The sequence below is a fragment of the Canis aureus genome, chromosome X (genome assembly GCF_053574225.1).
Source record: "Canis aureus isolate CA01 chromosome X, VMU_Caureus_v.1.0, whole genome shotgun sequence".
Taxonomy (NCBI): Eukaryota; Metazoa; Chordata; class Mammalia; order Carnivora; family Canidae; genus Canis; species Canis aureus.
The window spans coordinates 39,669,951-39,691,678 of record NC_135649.1 but is presented as its reverse complement, the minus strand read 5'-3'; the positions used below and the strand labels follow the sequence as shown (position 1 = coordinate 39,691,678).

Here is a 21,728-nt window from a genome sequence, read left to right as displayed (position 1 = left end):
CCAAAGGCATTTTGTCTCCCATCTGCATCTTTGCCAATTATATAATTAAATGGAATAATGATACTATCAATCCATCAGTAATTGCAGACAAACTTGGGGGTTTTTTTGTTTGTTTGTTTGTTTTTTTTTTTGCAAGCCTTCAGGCCTGTTCCTCTAAATTAGTTTGTTTTAAGGCTTGAGAAAGTACATCTATCCTCTTAGGTATTTTTCAGACTTCTCTTTGCTACTCATTGAGGACCCCTCTTCTTCTTACTCTGACCTGAAGTTCCCATATTGAAGATGAATAGTTTTGAAACTTGTTTCTTAAAGGACTCAATGAATAACAGCTTGTTTAGAGAACCTGACAAAGGAGTGTACAGCATGGAACTCAGGGATAAGTGCTGAGAATAAAACCTCTGACTTGTTTCTCTTTGTTCAAGAAACTATGGGCAAGAGCAGAAGTGGTGTCTAGTGTGCTTACAGCAGTGATTCTTTGGGTAGGACCACCCCCCCAAAAAAGTATTTGCTTCCTCATCAGATCTATTTGGGGCCATACAAGGTAGAGCACTCCTACAAGGCACTAAATAGTTGTCGTCTGAGCTTTATAATAGGCTTTAGGATGAAGGAGATTGAAAATATATTAGCATTTGTGGAGAACAATGTTTATAGAGCAACGGAAGATGCTCCTTGTTCTACTTAATACTCTTAACTGCACCGTGTTATGCGCTCTCTTGCAAAGAAAGATGGTGCCACTCAATCAACTACCATTAGCAGAGTTTGCACTTTGTTTTTCCAGGCCATAGTAATGAGCTTGCATTAAGCTGCCTGCCCCCCTTGCCTACCTAGGCCCTCTTGAAACCAGTGGCACGCACTGTGAAACAGCTGCTTAGACTTCATGTTGGAGTGAGTCATTGAGTTATTTCGCCTTTCCAGGGATTAAGCCCTATAACTGTGACCTCACTCTCACTGGACTATAACCCATGGAGCTCCTAGCCCCACACTCATAATGTGTTACAGTTCCATTTAAAGTTGAATGAACATGGACACTCTGGGAAAAGTCCTGCCCTAGCTAAAGAAGTGAAAGTTCCCTGCTCTGATTTATAAACCCAGTGATACTTCAATAACATGATTTTTATGTAATTTTTTAAAATTTAGTGATACACTTTTATCTATATACTTTTTTTTTTCACATTTGAGGCAAATGATACAAAAGGAAATGCCAGAACTCTCTCTGAAAGAGTTACTGCAGGCAGTAGTGACACTGTTCATCACCATTGCTGAACCCCCAGAGGACAGATGCCTCCACAAAACAAGTAGAAGTGTGGTAGTGTTGGACGCTATGATAGCAAGGTATTTTTATGTCAAGTGCATTAATATAGCAGGATAAGGGCCTTCAAGTAGTAACCGGATCTTAAATACTCAACAGAACATAAAATCCAGGAACACCTAGGTGGCTCAGTGGTTGAGCGTCTGCCTTTGGCTCAGGTCATGATCCCGGGATCCTGGGATCGAGTCACACATTGGGCTTCCCATGGGGAGCCTGCTTCTCCCTCTGCCTATATCTCTGCCTCTCTCTGTGTGTCTCTCATGAATAAATAAAATAATAAAAAAAGAATATAAAGTCCAATCCTAAGAACTAGTTGACTCTTGGCCACATGAGCAATCTTAACTGAGTCAGAAGATAGAAGAACTGGCTCCTATGATTATGCTAGAGGGACCAATCATATCACATCCAGGGACAAAGTAAATGCCTTACAGAGGGGCACATGGGCTAATTTGGGCAGGAAATTAGGGACAAGAGCAATATTTTAGGGAGGCACTTTAGCACGGTAGATGCAAACATGGACTCTCGGAAGTACCCTGCTTGCACATAGCATTGATGTAAAAATGCTACAGGTCTGTAACAGAACATGAAATGGTGGTCAAGAGCATGAGCCATGGAGTCACTCTCATGCAGTTTTGAGTTCAGCTGCTGACCAATTGTGTAACCTTGGGCAGGCTACTTACCTTGTCCCACTTCTAGTGGCTCCACTTATAAAATTGAATAGGGCGAGTGTTAAGTGAGATCCCCTAGTTTAGAGAGAGAGGATGGAAAGTAAGGCATTTCAATAAATGACATAGCCTTTTCTCGCAGGAGCAGAAGTAGGAATACATCTGAAAAACAGCCCTCCTCAGTGTGGATTAGATCCCGGATTGTGACCTCATTAGCACCAGATTTCTGCTTATAAAACCTTAAATGTGGATATTGCCCTATCACTCTGCCTTCCCTACTCTTATTACCACAAGGCTCTCCTTGGATCTCACCGAGCTCTCTAGTCCTCTTGCCCTCTTCCCTTTTCTCTCAAGTCTGTGAGCTTCCTTCTAGCCCCACTTGCCTGCCTTTCTTTCCCTCCTGTAATCCATTTCAATGCTTAAATTGGAGTGATTTATCGAAATTTTAAGTCTTACCAGGTTGTTGCCTTGGCAACTACTCAAGATCATGGCTTGACATTGGCTCTTAGCGGGAAACATCAAAACCTGATGAAGATTGCTGATAATTAAACGAACTTGTCTTGGGATGAAAAGGGAGAAATAGTGAATTGTTTGTTTCTTTCTAGACCCTTTAGGCTAGATGCCAGTGTTTCCATTTGAGTATTAATGCTTGGCCAGGTCAAGAAGAAATTGTTGATAAAGTATCTAACGTGATGCCAAGAACCCAGCAGTATTTATCATGCTGTAACTGATGATGAGGCCTAACGGTTGAGTGATCTGTTGGTTTAATATTCTTGAAGCATAGTGTAGGTTCACTGAAATATCCCTTGCTCAAAATTAGTCGGCTTTTGTTACTTACTAGCTGTGTCATCTTGGGGCACATTCCCCCTCCTCTTTTGGCTTCAAATTTCTCATCTGCAATGAGGTTAAACTGGATGATCTCTATTTTCTCTGGAGTCCTGATAAAGCATGATTTCTTTATAACATCTGAGTGACTGAGGTTTGGAATAAACAAAATCCCCATCATAAATAAATGTGCTCCCCACAGCAATCTGGCTTCAGTATAACTAGAATGGAGAGATAATAGAGATCAATATAATTAAATGGCATAAAAATGTAATTGACAATGTTGACCATTTTAGCATACCAGCCCAATATTACTAGGTAATTGGGAGTTTTAACTTCTACATTTTTTAGTTCGATTCCTGCCATCCTTATGTCCTAAAGTGCTGCATGATACTGACTTTTTTTTTTTAATTCAGGTGATTGATTTTGTAAAGATAGCCATTGAGATACTTAGGCATACCCCAGGCTATTACAAGGCCCGGTTTTTAGGGAAATCAGTGTGATATGTTGTTGGCTCAAAGATAATTTCTTTAGGAGTATACAGTACTGTGTTTCACCTATTACAAGGAGAGTGCTTCCCAGATCCACAAGGATCCTTTCAATCATTTGTCTTTATTATGAACTCCAAGTTGTGAATAATAACAACTCTTACACTATATTTATTAAATAATAGCTTATTTCTCAGACTTTGTTAAGCAAACAGTATGTAATCTCTACTTAGAGCTTTTGATCAGTGAGCTATGCAATGGAATCAAAAGTTGGTATTATTCTGGCTAAAAAGAAATGTACATGATATTTTAATTAGCTCCACCTTAGGTAAATGTAAAATTTCTGTTAGGAATTTGGAAATCAAGCATCTTGGAATCTCCCAAATGCTTAAAAGGGATGTCTAACCTAATAACCTAATAATAGTAATGGCTATATAAATTATTGTTAGGTTGACTGTCCTCTAATATATGCATTAAGCTCCCAAATGGTAGTCTGTGGATGTTGATGATGATTGTTATTGCTAATATGTATTGTGCCAGAATTGGCTTTAACCAGTGTATACATTTAATCCTTTATTCCTGAGCTACAAGGAGGTAACATTACTTACCCAGGGTCATATAACTAGGAACTGGTGGGAGTTTAACCCAAGGAGGTTTGAGTAGACGGGGGGTGAGGACTACTGTTCATAACCTATCAGTGGGCAGAGAGAACACTTTGTTAAATGAGTAAGAAGAGAGACATTGGCATTTATACCAGTTGAGTCTTAAATTGATTGAATATGGGAAGGCATTGGCGCTGTGGTATGGAGAAGTGTTCACGGTACAAAGATAGAGTTGGAGACAGGGCACTCTATAGGTTAATACTCGAGTTTGTGCATTTGAGTGGAGGATTCTGTGAAGGCTAGAAGTTGAACCAACCAATAACTTGTCAGTCAGAGTGGTAAATTCCAAGCGCCTGTCCTGTTTGGTGGGGGGGATGGGTGGAGTGCAGGAAGCAGAGTAGAGGAGGATAGCACCATTTTAAGGCTGGGAACAAGAGTCCAGCTAGACAATTGCATGATTGCAATAAGGTAGGAGAAGAGAGAATGAGAAGAAAAGTTCATTTTTGAGTTAATAAACAATCTTCTAGAGTTTCAGGGCCTTTAAACCTCTGTGGGTTAGGGCTTTGTGGCAATTCTATACCACAGAATGCCACAAAACCCAGGATATTGGGATTCAAGGGTTAGGACTCTAGCAATTTAAGACAATGAAATGCCGAGGGAGGTTTGGAGCCAAACCCCCAAGGATTTGAAAGGTAAATCTCTGGAGATGTTAAACACTAATCCCCTTGGCACTCCAAGTCAATCACGATTTTAGCCCCTGGGACAGGGGAAATGGGATTGGGGGTGGGGGGCAGGGTGGCGAATAAGAGGGAGGCCACTGGGGCAGGAAGTTTGAGCCTCCCCCCACTCACTTTAACTGGAGCAGCTCCCATTTTATATTTAGGGTTTTTACATGTGGTCTCATTCAAAAAGAGGTATTCTAGTAGGTCCCTCCTTGGCCTATGGCGTTTTGGAAAGAAGATACAACCCTGGCAGGGATGTTTGGGCTGGGAGATTGGGAAGGGCCAGCTAACACTGAGGACATCAGGCATTCTCTACTCTGAAACCAATAACAGCAGCAACAACAAATGATAATGGCATTTACTGTGTCCATTATCAGCTCTGATCTGGCACAGGGCAAAATGCTGATATGGATTGTGCCAATTTGATTCTCTGGGGTCCCACGAGGTAGATACTGTTATCTCATCTTGCAGATACTGTCACTTGTTTGGCACTTGAAGGAAATGTGTACATGGTCTACATATATAGGAATAAACCAAGTAGAGGCAATTGTGAATCTTATTCTGCAAACAGAGTTTAACTGGTTACTCCGGGTTCCTGTGGCTGAAACACACAACGAGTCGAGGTGATCTGTTCCTTTGATCCCAGGGGATCCTGAGTTCAGAGGGACCAGTCACGGACTGGCCCCTGAAATCAGGAATGTCTGACAGCTTATTTCACACGGGAAGTGTTTTATTCTGATTTAAGTAGAAGACACGTGTCGTTCACAGAAAGGAAAGGTTTTATTGCAATTGCATGTTTGTTTGACAAGACTTTTACTAATTTGTTCATTCAGCAAATACTCAATGAGCACCAACTGTGTGCTCTGAACCCAGAATCTCAAACATACAAAATTGAGAGGCTGATTTGTTTAACATAAGCCTCAATGGTGAGGAATTGCTGAAACTTGCAAGTCCTGCTTTAGGTGGCACCTATGGAGTAAGGGCAATTTTTTTAGTCTTGTTCTAATGGATATTTAAATACCTATGCAGAACGAAGAAAACAGTAGAATTTGTAGATTGTATATCATGAAATTAAAGAACTATAGAAATTGGGGCGTTGGCTGGCTCTGTCGGTGGAGCATGGGACTCTTGGAGTTGTGAGTTCAAGCCCCATGATGGCGTAGAGCTTACTTAAAAAGAAATTTAAAAGGGGTGCCTGGGATACTCAGTCAGTAAGTATCTGCCTTGGCTCAGGTCATGATCCCAGGGTCCCAGGATTGAGCCCCATGTCAGGCTTCCTGCTCAGCACTGCTTCTCCCTCTTCATCTGCCCCTCTCTCTGCCAGCCTTTTCTTGCTCACTCTCTCTTAAATAAGTAAATAAAATATTAAAAGAAATTTTAAAAAATAATTAAAATAAAGAATCTTATAAATAAAGGGGTCTGTGTCCTATATTTTACAGGTCAGAGAGTCAGACTTGTATTGAAAACTGTTTATCCTAGGACAGGTCACTTAACCTCTCTGAGCCTCAGGTTCCTCATAGATAATGTGGGGATAATAGTATTTGCCTTATAGAAATATGGTAAGAATTGCATTAGGTGATTTATATGAAATTCTTAGTGCAATTTCTAACATGCACAACATGCTCAATATATTTTTAGTGTTATGATCGCTGTTTTCTGAGTTGAGGGGACTAAAGCCCAGAGAGGGGAAGTAACTGGCCCAAGGTCACATAGCTTATTGATTTTAGAAAACATATTAGAACTCAAATCTCTCTTAGTAGTCAAGCATTCCTTATACTACTCCACTCACTTTATGACTTTGGAGCAGGTAATGTAAACTTTCTAGGCTTGTGAGAAATATTTTGGTTCATCCTGGTAGAAGGAGTGAGAAGAATGGCAAAGAAATGGCTGACATAAGAATTCAAGGAGTACCTGAGTGGCTCAGTCAGTTAGGCATCTGGTTCTTGGTGTCAGCTCAGGTCATGATCTCAGAATCATGAGGTTGAGCACTGAGCAGGGAGTCTGCTTGAGGTTCTCTCTCTCCCTCTGCCCAACCCCCTTACCCTGCCTCTAAAATAAAGAAATCTTTAAAGAAACAAGAAAGAAAAGAATTCCTGGACCCAGGAATCAAAAGAGCAAGGGATAAAGAGCAAAGGAGAAACAATAGTTACTAGAAATTTTAAATGGCAATATTGGAGCATTACAATGTCTGGTGAATCACAAGGACTCATCTCCATCCTTATTCCTTTATTCACCACAAACATTTCAATGAAATTGTCAAGGCTTTTCCTTTTTCTTGGCGAATAAGGTGGGGAGGTAGCAGAATGCATGTGTGTTTCACAGAACCTTACTGTGACTTCAGCTTCACTAGTCCATTGCTAATTGCAAAGCAAAGGACCCCTGTAATTGAAGTAGAATGGAAATATGAGTACTACCAAGGACTAAGAAATGATAGATTTTTAAAGGATGGTGGCTGGAGGGAAACCTCATGGTAGAAGCTGCTGAGAAATTTAGAAAAAGGAAAAAAAAGACCGTTAAACCAATGTTGTTAATTGCTTTGCATAGTGACAGCAATAGGTAAGTACAGCCCTGAGTGTGAATGATTGTTAGGTGAAAATATTCTTTTTTTTAGGTTTGGTTTGGTGTTTTGTTTTGCTTTGATGTGTTTGTTTGTTTATTTGAGAGTGAAAGAGAGAGAGCACACAAGCAGTGGGGACAGAGGGAGAGAAAGAAGCAGACTCCCCACTGAGCAGGGAGCCCAATGTGGGGCTCTATCCCAGGATCACCAAGATCATGACCTGAGCCAAAGGCAAATGCTTAACTGACTGAGCCACCCAGGTGCCCCTAAGTGAAAATATTCTTAAGAATTAGAAATCTATGGGAAAAAAGCCACACTGTTCATATGCTAAAAGGAAAGATAGATTTATAGTTACCTAAGCAAGAGATGATATATTCTTTCCTAAACTATGTTGGTTGTTGCAACATCCAGGAAGGATTCTGAATATTCCAGGAGTTTCCTAAAAGGAGCAAGGCCATTTTGCTCAGTTCATTACTGTATAATGCCATGGCACATGGACTGATGCCAGAAAGTCTGATGGGCATTCCTAGCCCACCAAAAGGGATACATTGAGACTGCTTCAAGTGTAATTATCATACAAAAGGGTTGTTCCTCTGTTATTTTCGTCCTTGAATCTCAAGTTCGCCGATTTCCCTTTCCTAAAAATAAACACATTTTATTTCAAATAAAGTAGATGGATAACACTTGGATTGCTTATTCATTTGCTAACTTTCATCTCCACAGGGCATCAGGTACTGTTTACACAGCGCTAGACATTGCCACAGGACAAGAGGTGAGTGCTCACATTCAATCCTGATTTTTACTGTCCTTTCATTCATATTGATTACATTTCTTCTTTGATGGCAGCTATGCTTGACAACATGAGTGGCACTGGGTTGACATGGGGAATCTATTTCATTGATGTCCCAATTATCCGAAGTGGATGATTTACTCATGATTGACCAAAGAAAAGGGCATGGGTTTGCAGCACTGAGAAAGAGCCTATAAGATAAAGAATGTTCATGCCTTACCCTGTGTACCAAAAGAAAAAAAAAACAAAAAAAAATCCCATGGATGTGCGTGTTCAATGACTGTGACTCATTCTTGCATTTTAATCATCCTTCAGGTGGCCATAAAGCAGATGAACCTTCAACAGCAGCCCAAAAAGGAATTAATTATTAATGAAATTCTGGTCATGAGGGAAAATAAGAACCCCAATATTGTTAATTATTTAGATAGGTAAGTGCTTTCTCTCATCATGTACGGGTTTCCTTTATGCAATGTCATTTTCTTGACAATTATTTTATTTAGGATCCATTCGGGTGGCAGCCATTCTACAAATACTTCTCGAATGCTCACATCTACTGCTGAACTTTGCCCACACATCACACATTTGAAGACACATTTTATGGTCCTGCTTCTAAGCATGAGCAGCTTGTGTAATTTCCTTTTGAGGATTGTGACTCCGTGTTAGCAGGAAATAGACCGTTGCATATAGGGGAGAGCTGGGGTGTTTTAAACATTTCACCAAGTGATTGGAGCCAATGCAGTCTCTGGATGTCTAAGTGAAGAAGGCTGGCTGCAACGGCCCCACTTTAATGGGTGCTTTGTGATTAGCTGACAGTGAGGTCTAGGGAATTGAGACTTTAATCTCAAACCTTTTTCCTGGACCAGGTAATTAATGTCTCTTTCATCAGTGGTATTAGCAGTGGGTTATAAATAGGCATTTAAAGAGAGCGCTAACTCTTCACTTGTGGTTAACATCTGTCTCATTCAATTTCAGTATTTGTTTAGCACCACTGTGCTGTGTACTCTGGGGGGATATAAAGGAAATAAGACTAGGTCTCCAACCTCAATGAGCTTTAAAATCATGCTTTCTGTGTTTGTGCCAGGTGGACCAGAGAAAGGAAAGGGGGAGTGAAAACGAAACAAAACAAACCCAAAGAAACAAAAAGTAGTCAAATTTTACAGTCGAAATCTAAGTTTCATTAAAGTGCCATTTATGGGCTACCTGTAGTAGAGTGACTCTTCTCTGCTTTTTTAATTTTGTCAAAATTGTCTTCGTAAAAAAAATATAGATTTCTCAGATGCTTTCTTTACTAATAAGGTATAGCCTGTGAATTTTCATTTTTAATAGGCTTCCCAGGTGAATCTCACAAGTGCTGTAGTTTGAGCACATTGGATAGAAAGTATTGCTTCATATTGATGTGGAACTTAGGGCACAGTGGAATCATTGGGGTCATTCTGTTCACTGTAATTCCTCTCTTGCTGAGCAGGGGGTAAGAGAGACCTGATCATGCTGCTAATGTGCCTTAGGATGGTTCCAGATGTTTTGAATTTGCCCAGTTGTAGGGCTCTGATGACCTTCTCATGGTTGATCACCTGAGAGTATGTTCCTCAATAATTATGTAAACAGGGGCACCTGGGTGGCTCAGTGGTTGAGCATCTGCCTTTGGCTCAGGGCGTGAACCCTGGGTTCTGGGATCAAGTCCCACATCGGGCTCCCCGCAGGGAGCTTAATCTCCCTCTGCCTGTGTCTCTCCCTCTCTCTCTGAGTCTCTCATGAATAAATAAATAAATCTAAAAAAAATAATTACCTAAAGAAAATCTAAAAAAAAATAATAATAATTACCTAAAGAAAATGAACCTGTCACTACTGATTTCTATTAGGACCAAGTCCTCAGCACAGTAAATCCATTGCAAACATGACTCTCTTTGATTCAGAAACTGCTTGAAAACATTTAAGTAATTAATTCAGTAACATCAAAAATAATGCTGAGATCTGAACAAATATCTTATAAATCTGTATGCCATGGGCCAGTTCAGTGCAAGAAATCAACACGATGGCTTGAGTTATCCAAAATGGCTGGTCACTGATCCTGTTCATTGAAAGTAGCTTTTACAGTGAAATGACTTCCTCCATGGTGCACAGTTATATATGACAATCCTTTGATTTTCATGCATATTGTCTTCTAATGCTAACAAAAGTTTCTTGATATCACTGTCATTGATATTTTCCTCCTGTTTTATGGTCAAATGCACATTAACGGCAAATTACCATCTTTAATGGGAATATGGGAGAGTCCTCACTTCTCAGACCTGAGTCAAAGTGTTTTTTATTCTTTTCTTATAGCTACTTAGTGGGTGACGAACTATGGGTAGTCATGGAATACTTGGCTGGTGGCTCTCTGACTGATGTGGTCACAGAGACCTGCATGGATGAAGGCCAGATAGCAGCTGTCTGCAGAGAGGTAAGAAAATCGAGCGTTTCTAGCTGGTGAGGACACAAAACTGGCAGTTCTTTCTCTCTGATTATCCAGAATGCGTGTGACATCTAAGTGACGATAGCACATCTTTTCTATGAACAAAAATTGGACAGCCTAACTTCAATTCACATCCTTTCCTCCTAGCTCTTCCCCACCCCTCCCTTCCCAGCCCATTGTTTATTTAATTCCTTTGCTCTGGTTCTTTTGAATTCTATTACACCATTCACTAGGTGCCATATCTAAGCAAGCATGTTGGAGTCTCAGCGAACATGGGAAATAGTGATGGTGCTATGGAAGTTCTTCCTGATTTGGGGGATTTTTACATGATAATCATTTTGTCCTGCATGTGCATCATGAGCCATGTAAAATACAAAACTATTATTATCCCATCCTTTTTGAGAAGGTAATTTAAGCATGCATGATCTTCCCTGGGCCCAGATAGTAGTTGCTTTTCCAGTATAATCTGGACATCCCTCATAAGCCTCCTGTGGTTCTGAGTGTCTGTCTCTTGTCCCATAACAATGTCCTATCCCTAGTTTCAAGCTAAACTGAGGACATTTTATTATATTTTTTCCAATATTTAAAAACACGCTCCTCTTTGGAGTCTCATCTTGAGGAATTACCATCTACCCCATTCGTTGTGGTAAGGTTGTCTAGAGACTCTGACCCACTGAAACTTTAAAACCAATTACCGGAAGACAAAAATAAATAACTTCAGGTAGTCTGCTTGTTTTTTAATTTTAAATTGTTTGCTTAAATCTCCTCCTGCCTTGTTTCCCTCTTGTCCCCATTTCCTCCTGCCGAAACATGTACACGTATCCACCAAACATATATATTTTCTTTTCATGCAATGAATCAAACTTCTAATATGTAGGAGATCATTCTACCCGGAGCCTGTGGCTTCCATTTTGCACAATGCAAAGCCATTTCCAGGCAAGCTGCTAAAGCTACTTCATAGCCCAGAAGTGGTTCCCAACCATGGCCATCCATCAGAGGTAGCTTGGGGCACTCATTTTAAATGCAGATTCCTTGGTCCTTCTTTAGGCCTACCAAATCAAATATGGTGGAGGCAGAAGCTCACTGTGCCTGTACAGGATCAAACTGAATCCACACCCTCCAGATAATGAGGTCAAAGTATGATTATTAATTGGTTAGTTTGGCTGTATTAATGACTTAGTGCCAATTATTACACCCTCAATCTTCATGTCCTAGTCTGACTCGGGACTAAGTAAATGGTAACATGATTTCAAAATGATAAGACAACAGTAGTCTATTTTACTTGACAATGTAAAATTAAGCCTTTGCCCGAAATTCATCTAGAAATGAAACTTAAATTGTTTTAAATTCTTTGTGATATAATTAGAACTTGTTTTCTGATTCAACAGTGCCTCCAAGCTTTGGATTTTTTGCACTCAAACCAAGTGATCCATAGAGACATAAAGAGTGACAATATTCTTCTTGGGATGGATGGCTCTGTTAAATTGAGTAGGTATTTTGGTTCAGATGGTGTTTGAAAGAGTATCGGGGGATTTCTGCTCATTTCCTGTCTATCTTGAGAAGATAGTGCCTATTGAAAGTGATTGGTTTGAAAGCAGTTAGAGCCCAGTTTGAAGTAAAGAATTTTTTCTAATGCTGTGTTCCTGTAGATCGTGGCCTGATTCTGGGGGTTTAACATTTCAGAATTCCTAGGAACTTCTATCTGCTAGATGACAAACACATAACTAGAAAAACAAAAGATCCTATAAGTTGGAGGGAACAGTAATGGGGAGGGAACCAGATTGAGGACTAGTAAAAATGACATCACATTAATCAGTTATCTCAGACCTTTTTAAAATCAGGGCCACCTGAGGGATCAGGTAATAATAGATAGGAGCTAAGGAGGTGGGGAGGCTCAGTGTCTGACAGAGGAAGGTACGGCCACATCTGAAAGTGACCTACTGTGAAAAAATAATCTGAATTGATTGTAACTAATTTTTTCTTCTCTGCAGCTGATTTTGGGTTCTGTGCCCAGATCACCCCCGAGCAAAGTAAACGGAGCACTATGGTGGGAACTCCCTATTGGATGGCACCTGAGGTTGTAACTCGAAAGGCTTATGGTCCGAAAGTCGATATCTGGTCTCTGGGGATTATGGCAATTGAAATGGTGGAAGGTGAACCCCCTTACCTTAATGAAAATCCACTCAGGGTAAGTCAGAAGAAAACTCAAATACTTCATCCCCAGGAACCAAGCCAAGTGTCATTTCTCATCTCTACCGAAAGTTGCCAGAACAGGCTTTTTCCTGAGACAAGTGACATAGAAGCTCCAAGTTATGATTCTCCAAATTACTCTGAGTTATCCTCAATATCTTCTCAGGTGTTCCAGAAATTTTGTAAGTGCCCCGATATCAGAATTTCTAATGGCAGGGGTCTTTAAAATTCTTTAGTTCAGCTTTCTTAAAGCAAGATGTAGAGAAGAAAAGTATTTTTATCACATGCCATAGCTAAATGATCTATCTAGGAAACACTTGCTTTGTAATTACTTTAACAAAGTGAATAAATGCATTTCCAGGACACCTATAATTTTTAAATTAGATTTTTGTCTCATTGTCAGTAATGATTTATTAAACAGCAGCAATGCAGTGGGTATTGAATGGAGCGTGAGATAGACACAGCACAGCCTGGTGGAATCACAAAGTTAATTAGACCGTCTAGTAGAAAATGAATGGAAATAGTTTCTGTTGGGTAACTTGATTTGCTACTGCGGAAACAGAGGTTTGATCCTTATGTGGTCTGGTTACCTCTGCCAAGAGAGAAGCTCCATGTCATAGCCTAACCCCCACCATCTTTATTCATAGATAAGCCATGGATTGGGAGAGTAAAGATTTTATTTATTTATTTATGAGACACACACACACACAGAGAGAGAGAGAGAGAGAGAGGCAGAGACACAGGCAGAGGGAGAAGCAGGCTCCATGCAGAGAGCCTGACGTAGGACTTGATCCCAGGTCTCCAGGATCAGGCCCTGGGCTGAAGGCAGCGCTAAACCACTGAGCCACCCGGGCTGCCCTGGATTGGGAGAGTAAAAGGCAAAGGAGAGTGGGGGAAATGTTTACTCAGCACAGAAGCGAGCCAGTACCTCTTTTGGGGTGCATTGCCTAAGCATGAGCCGGAAGCTGTGTCATATATTTAAAGGGCATCCCACTTCTGAAAAAGGAAATATGCACAGATTCACATTCTACTCTCAGGACACATGTAGCATGCCAGTGCCGAAGGCATCTCGCATATTGTTTGCATTATTACCACTGAGTCTCAAATTGAATTTTATCCTTAATATAAAAAGAATCGTCCTTGGGAAACGGTTTAGTGTTTACACGGTCAGCTTATACAATCTATATTCACACCAGATATATGTGGCTTTCTGAATATGTCAAGCAACCTACCCACAGATTATCTAGTTGTTTTCACAGTTGAACATTTTGCAATTGGGAGCTGCAGCCCCCATGGATGGAGAAGGGGACAGCCTCCTCCTAAGTCCTCTTTGCCACTTGGCCTCTTGTCCCAGTCCCTGTACTAATTAGGAAACAACAGATAGGACTGAATGCCCTAATGAATGCTACGGGCTATTGCTCTGGTCTCATGAAACAATCTGGAAGTGAGATGTGCACATTGATTAGCTGCCCTCGGGGCTGAGTGGAAAAGAAGGAACATTTTCCCACCGTTTATGGGTCAGCCCTCCATGAATTTAATCAAGCCCACCCCTGACCTATGGACCAAGCGCATCAGGATAATTACTGAGGCTTATCCTTATTGTTTAACCACCTTTGCCTATTAAGAAATAGCAGTGAAAGAACACATCAGACCTCTTCTTTCCATGGATTTCCTCCTCTAAGTCTTCGGAGTTTGGAGGCACTAAATGGATTACAGCTATTTTGCTTTCTGCCTTCTAATGAGTAATTTACAACCTGAAAATTTTAAGTATTAAATAAATGGTGCTGTAAAGCAACTGGTCTCAGTAATGCATTTATTACCTTCTTCAGTTCCCCAATTACAATTGATCGCTCTTTAGCGGGGCTGTTAATTGTTAGAAAAAAAGGAAACAAGTTCTAATCTTTATAGGCATCTCCTAGCCTAGGATTAGAACTCATAATGAACAGCTTGTCTCTTAGAATCCACAGTCTTGTATCTAAACAAGTACTTTCAGATTAACAAGCCACCAGGTTCAGGAAGCCTACATTAAGGCTGTAAGAAAAAGACCTGTCAGAAAGACCACCCTGTTGAATTCCACTGATAAAGATTTAGTCTAACTTTGCTCATTACTCTCCGTGTGTGATCAACCTCCAGTGAATCAGTCAACAAGCCCTTTCTCTCTGCTAGGCGCCCCAAGTACTTTCTTAGTTTTGGTCTCAGATATGTTTCCCTCGTGTTCACTTAAAGAAAACAGAGTCTCAGGCTTTATGTCCTTATTTGGGATTTGAAAAATGTAGTCATTGAACCCATAGAGGGAATGGAGAGAAAAAGATCTAACCTGAGCCTGTAAGGAGCCTCTGTTTTCTTGGATCCTGGTGACCAGGCTGTGTGTGGGGAAGTGGAAAGTTGCAGAGCTTCGGAAGAGGTATAAAAGAGAGGCAAGTTAGTCCTTCTTTCCTTGAAAACCTTCCAATGCTATCATCCACCCACCTCTTTGGGCTTTGGGGAGGAAAGAAAGAATTCAGTGGAAGGAAGACAACGCAGTAGAGGAGAGGGTCGCATGTTGTTGTGAAAAAATTCGGCCCATGCAGTCAGGTGGATCTGGGTGTGACTTGACTCCAGAACCTACAAGGTTTGTGACTTTCAGCAAGTCACTTAAAACCTTTATAAACCTGTTTTTCTTTTTTTTAATATTTTATTTATTTATTCATGAGAGACAGAGAGGCAGAGACACGGGCAGAAGGAGAAGCAAGCTCCCTGTGGGGAGCCCAAAAACGGGACTTGATCCCAGGACCCTAGGATCATGACCTGAGCCAAAAGCAGACATTCAACCACTGAGCCACCCAGACATCCTCCTATTTTTCCTTTGTATCAAATGAGGATAATACCTGTCTTGCAAAAACTAAAAACAAAAACAAAAACAAAACAAAACAAAACAAAAAAAACTAAATAAAGCCATGCATGTAAATCACCTAGCACAGTGTCTAGCTCATTGTAGGAAATATGTATATATTATATGTATATATATATGTGTGTGTGGGGGGGTATATATATATATATATATATATATATATATATGGAGAGAGAGAGAGGGAGGGAGGGAGGGAGAGATTTATTATATGAAGAGAAGGGTGAGAAAAGAAAAAAGGATCTGTGTAAAGGGAAATTGGATTCCCCACTTCTACTAAAGCTTCCCCTTCTCACTGGCTATACTCTGATCCCTGCAAAGAGTAGAGGGATCTGCAGCGTCCAGTAAAATTACAAGGAACAGGTAACACCGAACAGGACAGGTTAAAGGTGAAGATGGACTATACAGTTGAAGGCTGTTTGCCTTTCATTGTGGTTTTATGTGTGTGTCTTTTTTGTGTCCGTTGCAACTGAGCAAGCCCTTTGTGAATGCTGCCAGTTTAACATATCATTGATGCAAGGAATTAGCTACTCTCCCCGCTAGTTGTAAAGTGGTTGAGATTTTTTTAATGTAAATTGCTCTGTACTAATTTATCTAATTTGCTCATAAAATGCATTTTAAAGGTCATAGAGTTATTAGCTGTACTGATGTTATAAGTTTGGTACTCTTCCAGAGACAGAGAGGAGACAAGCTTCTTACTGTACCCCACTGCCTGAAGTCTTTGCACTTAAAATAATTGGCCTTGAACATGTTGTTCTATAACCCATGGACATTTTTAGTGTGCTCTCCAATAATAAAGTGCCTTGTTCTTTCTGTCTGCCAAAGTGACCAGGGTTAAAATCCAACATCTCTTGTGGATATGCAAATCAGTGTTAGTGTTCTGCTCATCTCCCTAACCTTTTTGTTAGGTGGAGATATGTTTTCTAAAACCTGTGATTATAATGACCTGATTCTCAATAAAAAGGGATAATCATTTCCATAAAACGAATCTTTGTTTTTTTTTTTCCACACCAAAACAGTGCCTCTTTATGAACTTCGCAGTCACACACAATGGAGCTGTTCTAGTCAATGGGTTTTGATGGAATCTGGCATTTGGGATATGTCTCACTGACATCTACTTAATGTCCCTACTGGATTATGGGTGGATCCCCTTTTTTATATGTACTTTTCCAAACCTTTATCCTAATTGAAAGGAACTTTCATGTTGTCTTTCTGACCTTGCTTTAAGCATTGATGAAACTGTAGCAAACATTGGATATTTGGAAGACAGTTATTGGTATTAATCAGAGACATCTGAATGCTCAAAACAGTAGCACAATATGTGAACCACTGAGCCTGTACCAGTGGATCTACTCCTTGGTGTTGTACTGGAATCACCTCTGGAGCTTTAAGAACCAATGATGACAGGTTCCCACACCGAGGACTAAACCAGAAACAAGGCTCTATGGCACACCCTATCTAGAATGTTGTCTAGACTGGAAATGATTCTTCGGCAACCCTCTTTGAGCATGGTTGTTCTTTTTTTTTTTTTTTTTTTAAGATTTTATTTATTTATTCATGATAGTCACACAGAGAGAGAGAGAGGCAGAGACACAGGCAGAGGGAGAAGCAGGCTCCATGCACCGGGAGCCCGATGTGGGATTCGATCCCGGGTCTCCAGGATCGCGCCCTGGGCCAAAGGCAGGCGCCAAACCGCTGCGCCACCCAGGGATCCCGAGCATGGTTGTTCAACCAGAAAAGACCACACTCTTATTCTGTCCATATACTCACACACATACATACATATTTATCACTCTGTTACAGTCTTGTTGAAATCCAGATGCACTCTATGGCATTTTCTGGCTTACCAGTCCAGTAACACTGTCAAAAAAGAAATGGCATTATCTCAGCATGGACATCCATGAGATACTATTTCGTTTTCAATTTTACTTCTCCTTAAAAAAAAATGGAGTTTACCATTAAAACGTGCTAACCGCTGAGTACATAGCACATATTGGTGATAATAAAGCTGTCAGTCTGGCTATTCGTGATTAGGTGTGCGTGACCTGTATGACCAGAGAGAAGGGAAGGCAGGAATCTAACATCAGCCCTGCTGTCTACACTACCGAGGCTTCTTATTCTCCCTTTCCCCACACTTAAAGCACTACACAAATGTTAGTTACTACTATAGAACTAAGGAAATTCTGATTAGCTTATATGTCTAGGGAAGGAAGTTAAGCAGAAGAGAATCTCCAGCAACTAAAAAACAGCAACTGAGAGCCAAAGTGCTCCTAGCTCCTCCAACCACTGGAACCTGTGTTGTGGATTGGAATGTCTGGGTTTGATGGCGCGTGCTCATTTGGAATTAAAGTCAGACATAAACTTCCTGAGCGCCAGAGAAGCAAGCATACTTTGCTAGCACTCAGTCAATATTGTTTTGAATGTATTTCAGGAAGAGCTGGGAGCATTCCCTTCTTTTTCCATAAACCACTATGGAACAGCAAGGTTTATTGATGGTTTGTTGACACTCCTCCTACTTTGAGGGCAAACCTATGCCTGGAAGGAGGGGCAGTTGGGACAACTGCAACTAAAATAATTATAGAACAGTAACAAGGCTTCTTTTTAATCAGAAAAAAATATTGCCTGTCAAAGGATAGACAGCTCTTAAGAATCATTGGTTGTCAGGAATTTAGCATAGGAAAATGGGACCCAGCCATAGGAAAGCTGCAAGTCTCATTTAGATTGTAATTCAGAAGCAGACAGTTCAAACTGGTGAGTTACGACCCAGAAGACAGCCAAAGAAGAAATTGATTCCACAGCAATCTAAAACCTGAGACTCTGACCAGGCAAAGAGGAGGGAAAGAAAGATTAGAAATGTGGTGGAATTGTTGTTGGCCTACTGTTGGCCAAGACTAATTATGCCTTTATCCTAATATCATCTTATCATTTCTCAGTATCCTTAAAGCATGACTTGGGAATAAGCCAATGATGCATATGCCTATTGCCCTAATGGGTACCAGACCTATAACTACGTAGTTAAGTCCCTAGAAATCACAGTCACTTCTAAATAGACAAATACAGAGTGTGATGATGGGCATTTGCCTCGTGAAATGCCCACTGGCATGTCTTATCCTATGGCTTTTCAAATCTGTGTTTTTGCCAATGAAAAATGGCTTCACCAAGAAAATCAGGGTTTTCTTGGTACCTAAAGATCCTTTCTAACCTTTGTCATCATTTGGAAATACACATTTTCCAACCTGGTTACAGCATGATTTTAGAAGACCCTTTGCATTCTGATAAAAGGGTACTCTGAGATGTCTTATGTGAGCCTCACAGCAGAGAAAGTTTAACATGATGAAGGCTGTCTTACCTCTGTAGCTGGGAGAGGCAAAGTGCTAACATTATCCCAAGAACCAGGCTGATCTTTTTGCTGCTTCTTATCCCTTCCTTCCTTCCCTCCCTCCCTCCCTCCCTCCACCTCTTCCTCTTCTTTTTCTTCCTCCTCTTCCCCTTCTCCTCCTTTTCCTCCTCCTCCTTCTGTAAGGAATCGCCCCAGTGCTTAGATAGCAAAATTCATCATGGCTTTTCATCCAGGAGTGGCCAGTAAATGTGAGAGGATGAGACAAAGAGCTTTCTATCATCTCTACCAGCTGTATACATTATGTGAATTGAAGAGTGAATTCTACTCCCTGGTCTGCCAGTTTGGAATTCCATGGCCTTGCATAGGTTACTTCCTGCTGAGCCTCCACCTCCTTAGTACTTCAAACAAGTGGAAGTTGTTGAGATTATTGGTTGCCAGTGGAATTCACAAAGCCCTAGAATTCTATGGAGTGTCTTGGGCTTAAAGAACCCAAGGGGGAAGTCACATGGCTCTTGATTCCACCAGAACAGGTCCTCTTTAATTAGCTTTTTCTGTTGGGCTTCCACATGAGCATTACTTAAGTAAAAGGAGAAACTTGTGGATCTCTAACTCTGTGTTCTTAGGCTATAAATAGGCTATGGCCTTCCTTGAGTGCCAAAAGAGCCATGATTTGAGCGTGTGTTGTCTTTAGGAGTGCTTTCAGGGAAATAATCTTCAGGAGGCATCTCAGAGATGTCTTTTTCATTATCTCCTGACTAAATCTGTATCCCAGAAAGAAGGGGGAGATTCCCCCTTTTCCTACCAAGCAAAGATACTTGATCATGATGTGAATGAAACCTGCTGCATGTAGAACCAGGCTTCCCCACTCTGATAGGACTCTTGGGGAGAAACCTGGAAAAAGCACTGCAGTGATAGAACTGCTGCAGGGATCCGTAGTCTACACTCTGGGATCTTTTCTGAGTCTATACCTTCCCTCATCCCCACTTCCAGATCCCCTCTGATACTCAACCTTGGGTTGCTGTCTGGGGTGCCCAGGGTTTCATTCTGAGCACACAGAGCCTGCTCCACGTTTCTTGACAAGCGCTATTAATCCTGAGAGATTAAAGTGAGCAAATCCATTGTCAGAGTCATCTGGTCTTTATTTTCTGGCAGTGGCCAGTCCTTTATGCTTGAAAAGGGTGCTCTAAAGCTAGGCTGACACCTAATCAGTCAGTGGTACCTAATTACTCTTTGCCATCAACCTGTAAGGAGCTAGATCTGTAATAGGTTCATTTTAAATGACTTTTTAAGGATTAAACAACAACAAGAACCCCTCCCCCTGCACTGCTTTTTGGTGACAGATGAGAACTACTATGCAAGACAAGTAGGGAATAAAATTATCCCATGCTGCTTATTCAGTTGTCACACTGGACTGTTGGGACAAATAAGTCAACATGTGAAAGAAAACATTAGTTACAGTAACTTCTTTTTGCACATTTAGTCCCATTCCCTTTCTTCTTAAAAAGAAAGAAAAGTCAGGGCCTTTCATGAAATCCATAAACACATCAGAGGCGGCAGGACACTCTGGCCTCTGACCTCTGAAATCTCAGGTCACAAGTAAACTAAGCCATAAGGCGTCAAGTCACTAGTTGCCAAATCACTCTCATAAAACACTCAAAAGTAGTTGGAAATTCTAAAATGAGAAAGGAACCAGGACAACAGGAGGTTGCAGGCAACAACCAGAGTACAAGCTGCCTATAAACTCTCAACATAGACATAGACATGGGGGAATATATTGTGAAACCCTTAAACTAGGGTCTTGCTCTTGCTCCCCATTTCCAAACAAGTGGAGAACGATTGACCTCAGGAGGGTCTGTTTCCCCTGTAGTGGTAGAGGTGAAGTTGCTCACTGTGCCTCATTGAAGAGCCCTTGTCTGCCCCTGCTAGGAGAATTCCTTCCTCAGAGACTGGGAACAGTGTGAGGCGATATTTGCAGTGGTCGAGAGTACAGACTCTGGACTCACATTCCCTGGATTCAGATATTGACTTCCCCCTTGCTAGTTGTGCAATATTGGACAAAGTTACATTAATCCCACAGCCCTCAGTTCCTTCATCTGTCCATTGGGGGTCATAATCAAGTCTACCTCAGGGGATTGTCATATGGATTAGGTCACCTAATAGTAATCACCAAATAAATGTTCACTATTAATACTTTCCATGGACATAGTATTTCTAGAGATACTGAGACACAGTTGAATAGCTCTCTTGGTCTTATTGGTTACATTGTTTTGTTAAATAGATTTTTGTTGGCGAGGTTGGGAACCTGTTCACCATGTATAACACAATTTCCATGGGAAAATTGTTTTGGGTCCCAAATACTAAACCTCAAAAGAAATGTTTGTGCCACACCCTATTGTCTTTGTAAATTGAGTCTTTATATCAGTGCTGGGGCCTCTCATGGTTACTAACACATTGCCATTTAAGCCCTCTGGTTTGTTTTCTAGCATCTTAATCCAAACTTTATAAAGTGTTATAATGAACTTAAGTCACAAACTGAAGCTTTTTAATTAAATGGTTAGTCCTGTTGCAAAACTGCCTTAATGAAAATTTATTGGGCACATATGGATTGTTTGGGGACCTCTTTGGAGAAATGTGGTAACTTCTAAGATGACTGCATTGATCTTTTTTAACTGAGGAAATTGCCAATAAGGTAAATTGAATTATTCCTTCAACTGGGTAGAGTAGTTTTTCTTGGAGTACTTAGGTAAATTTTAGTTGCACATCAGGGTCAGCAAAAATTGTGATTTTTTTATGTTACCGCCACAAGATTTAGTTATTATTCCAAATCCCAGAACATAAGGGGTGCCTGGGCGGCTCAGTCAGTTGGGCGTCTGACTCTTGGTTTCAGCTCAGGTCATGATCTCA

General features: G+C 40.8%; 1 protein-coding gene across 15 annotated transcripts in view; it reads left to right on the top strand.

Annotated features, from left to right (window-relative positions):
- Positions 1-21,728, top strand: part of PAK3 (p21 (RAC1) activated kinase 3) — a 263,447-nt gene that overhangs the window by 225,529 nt on the left and 16,190 nt on the right. For all 15 annotated transcript variants that reach the window (XM_077888028.1, XM_077888025.1, XM_077888026.1 and 12 more), the window contains 5 exons: positions 7,889-7,937; positions 8,271-8,383; positions 10,278-10,395; positions 11,796-11,895; positions 12,399-12,595. In XM_077888028.1, coding sequence (XP_077744154.1) covers positions 7,889-7,937; positions 8,271-8,383; positions 10,278-10,395; positions 11,796-11,895; positions 12,399-12,595 — 577 coding nt within the window. The remainder of the gene's footprint in view (positions 1-7,888; positions 7,938-8,270; positions 8,384-10,277; positions 10,396-11,795; positions 11,896-12,398; positions 12,596-21,728) is intronic.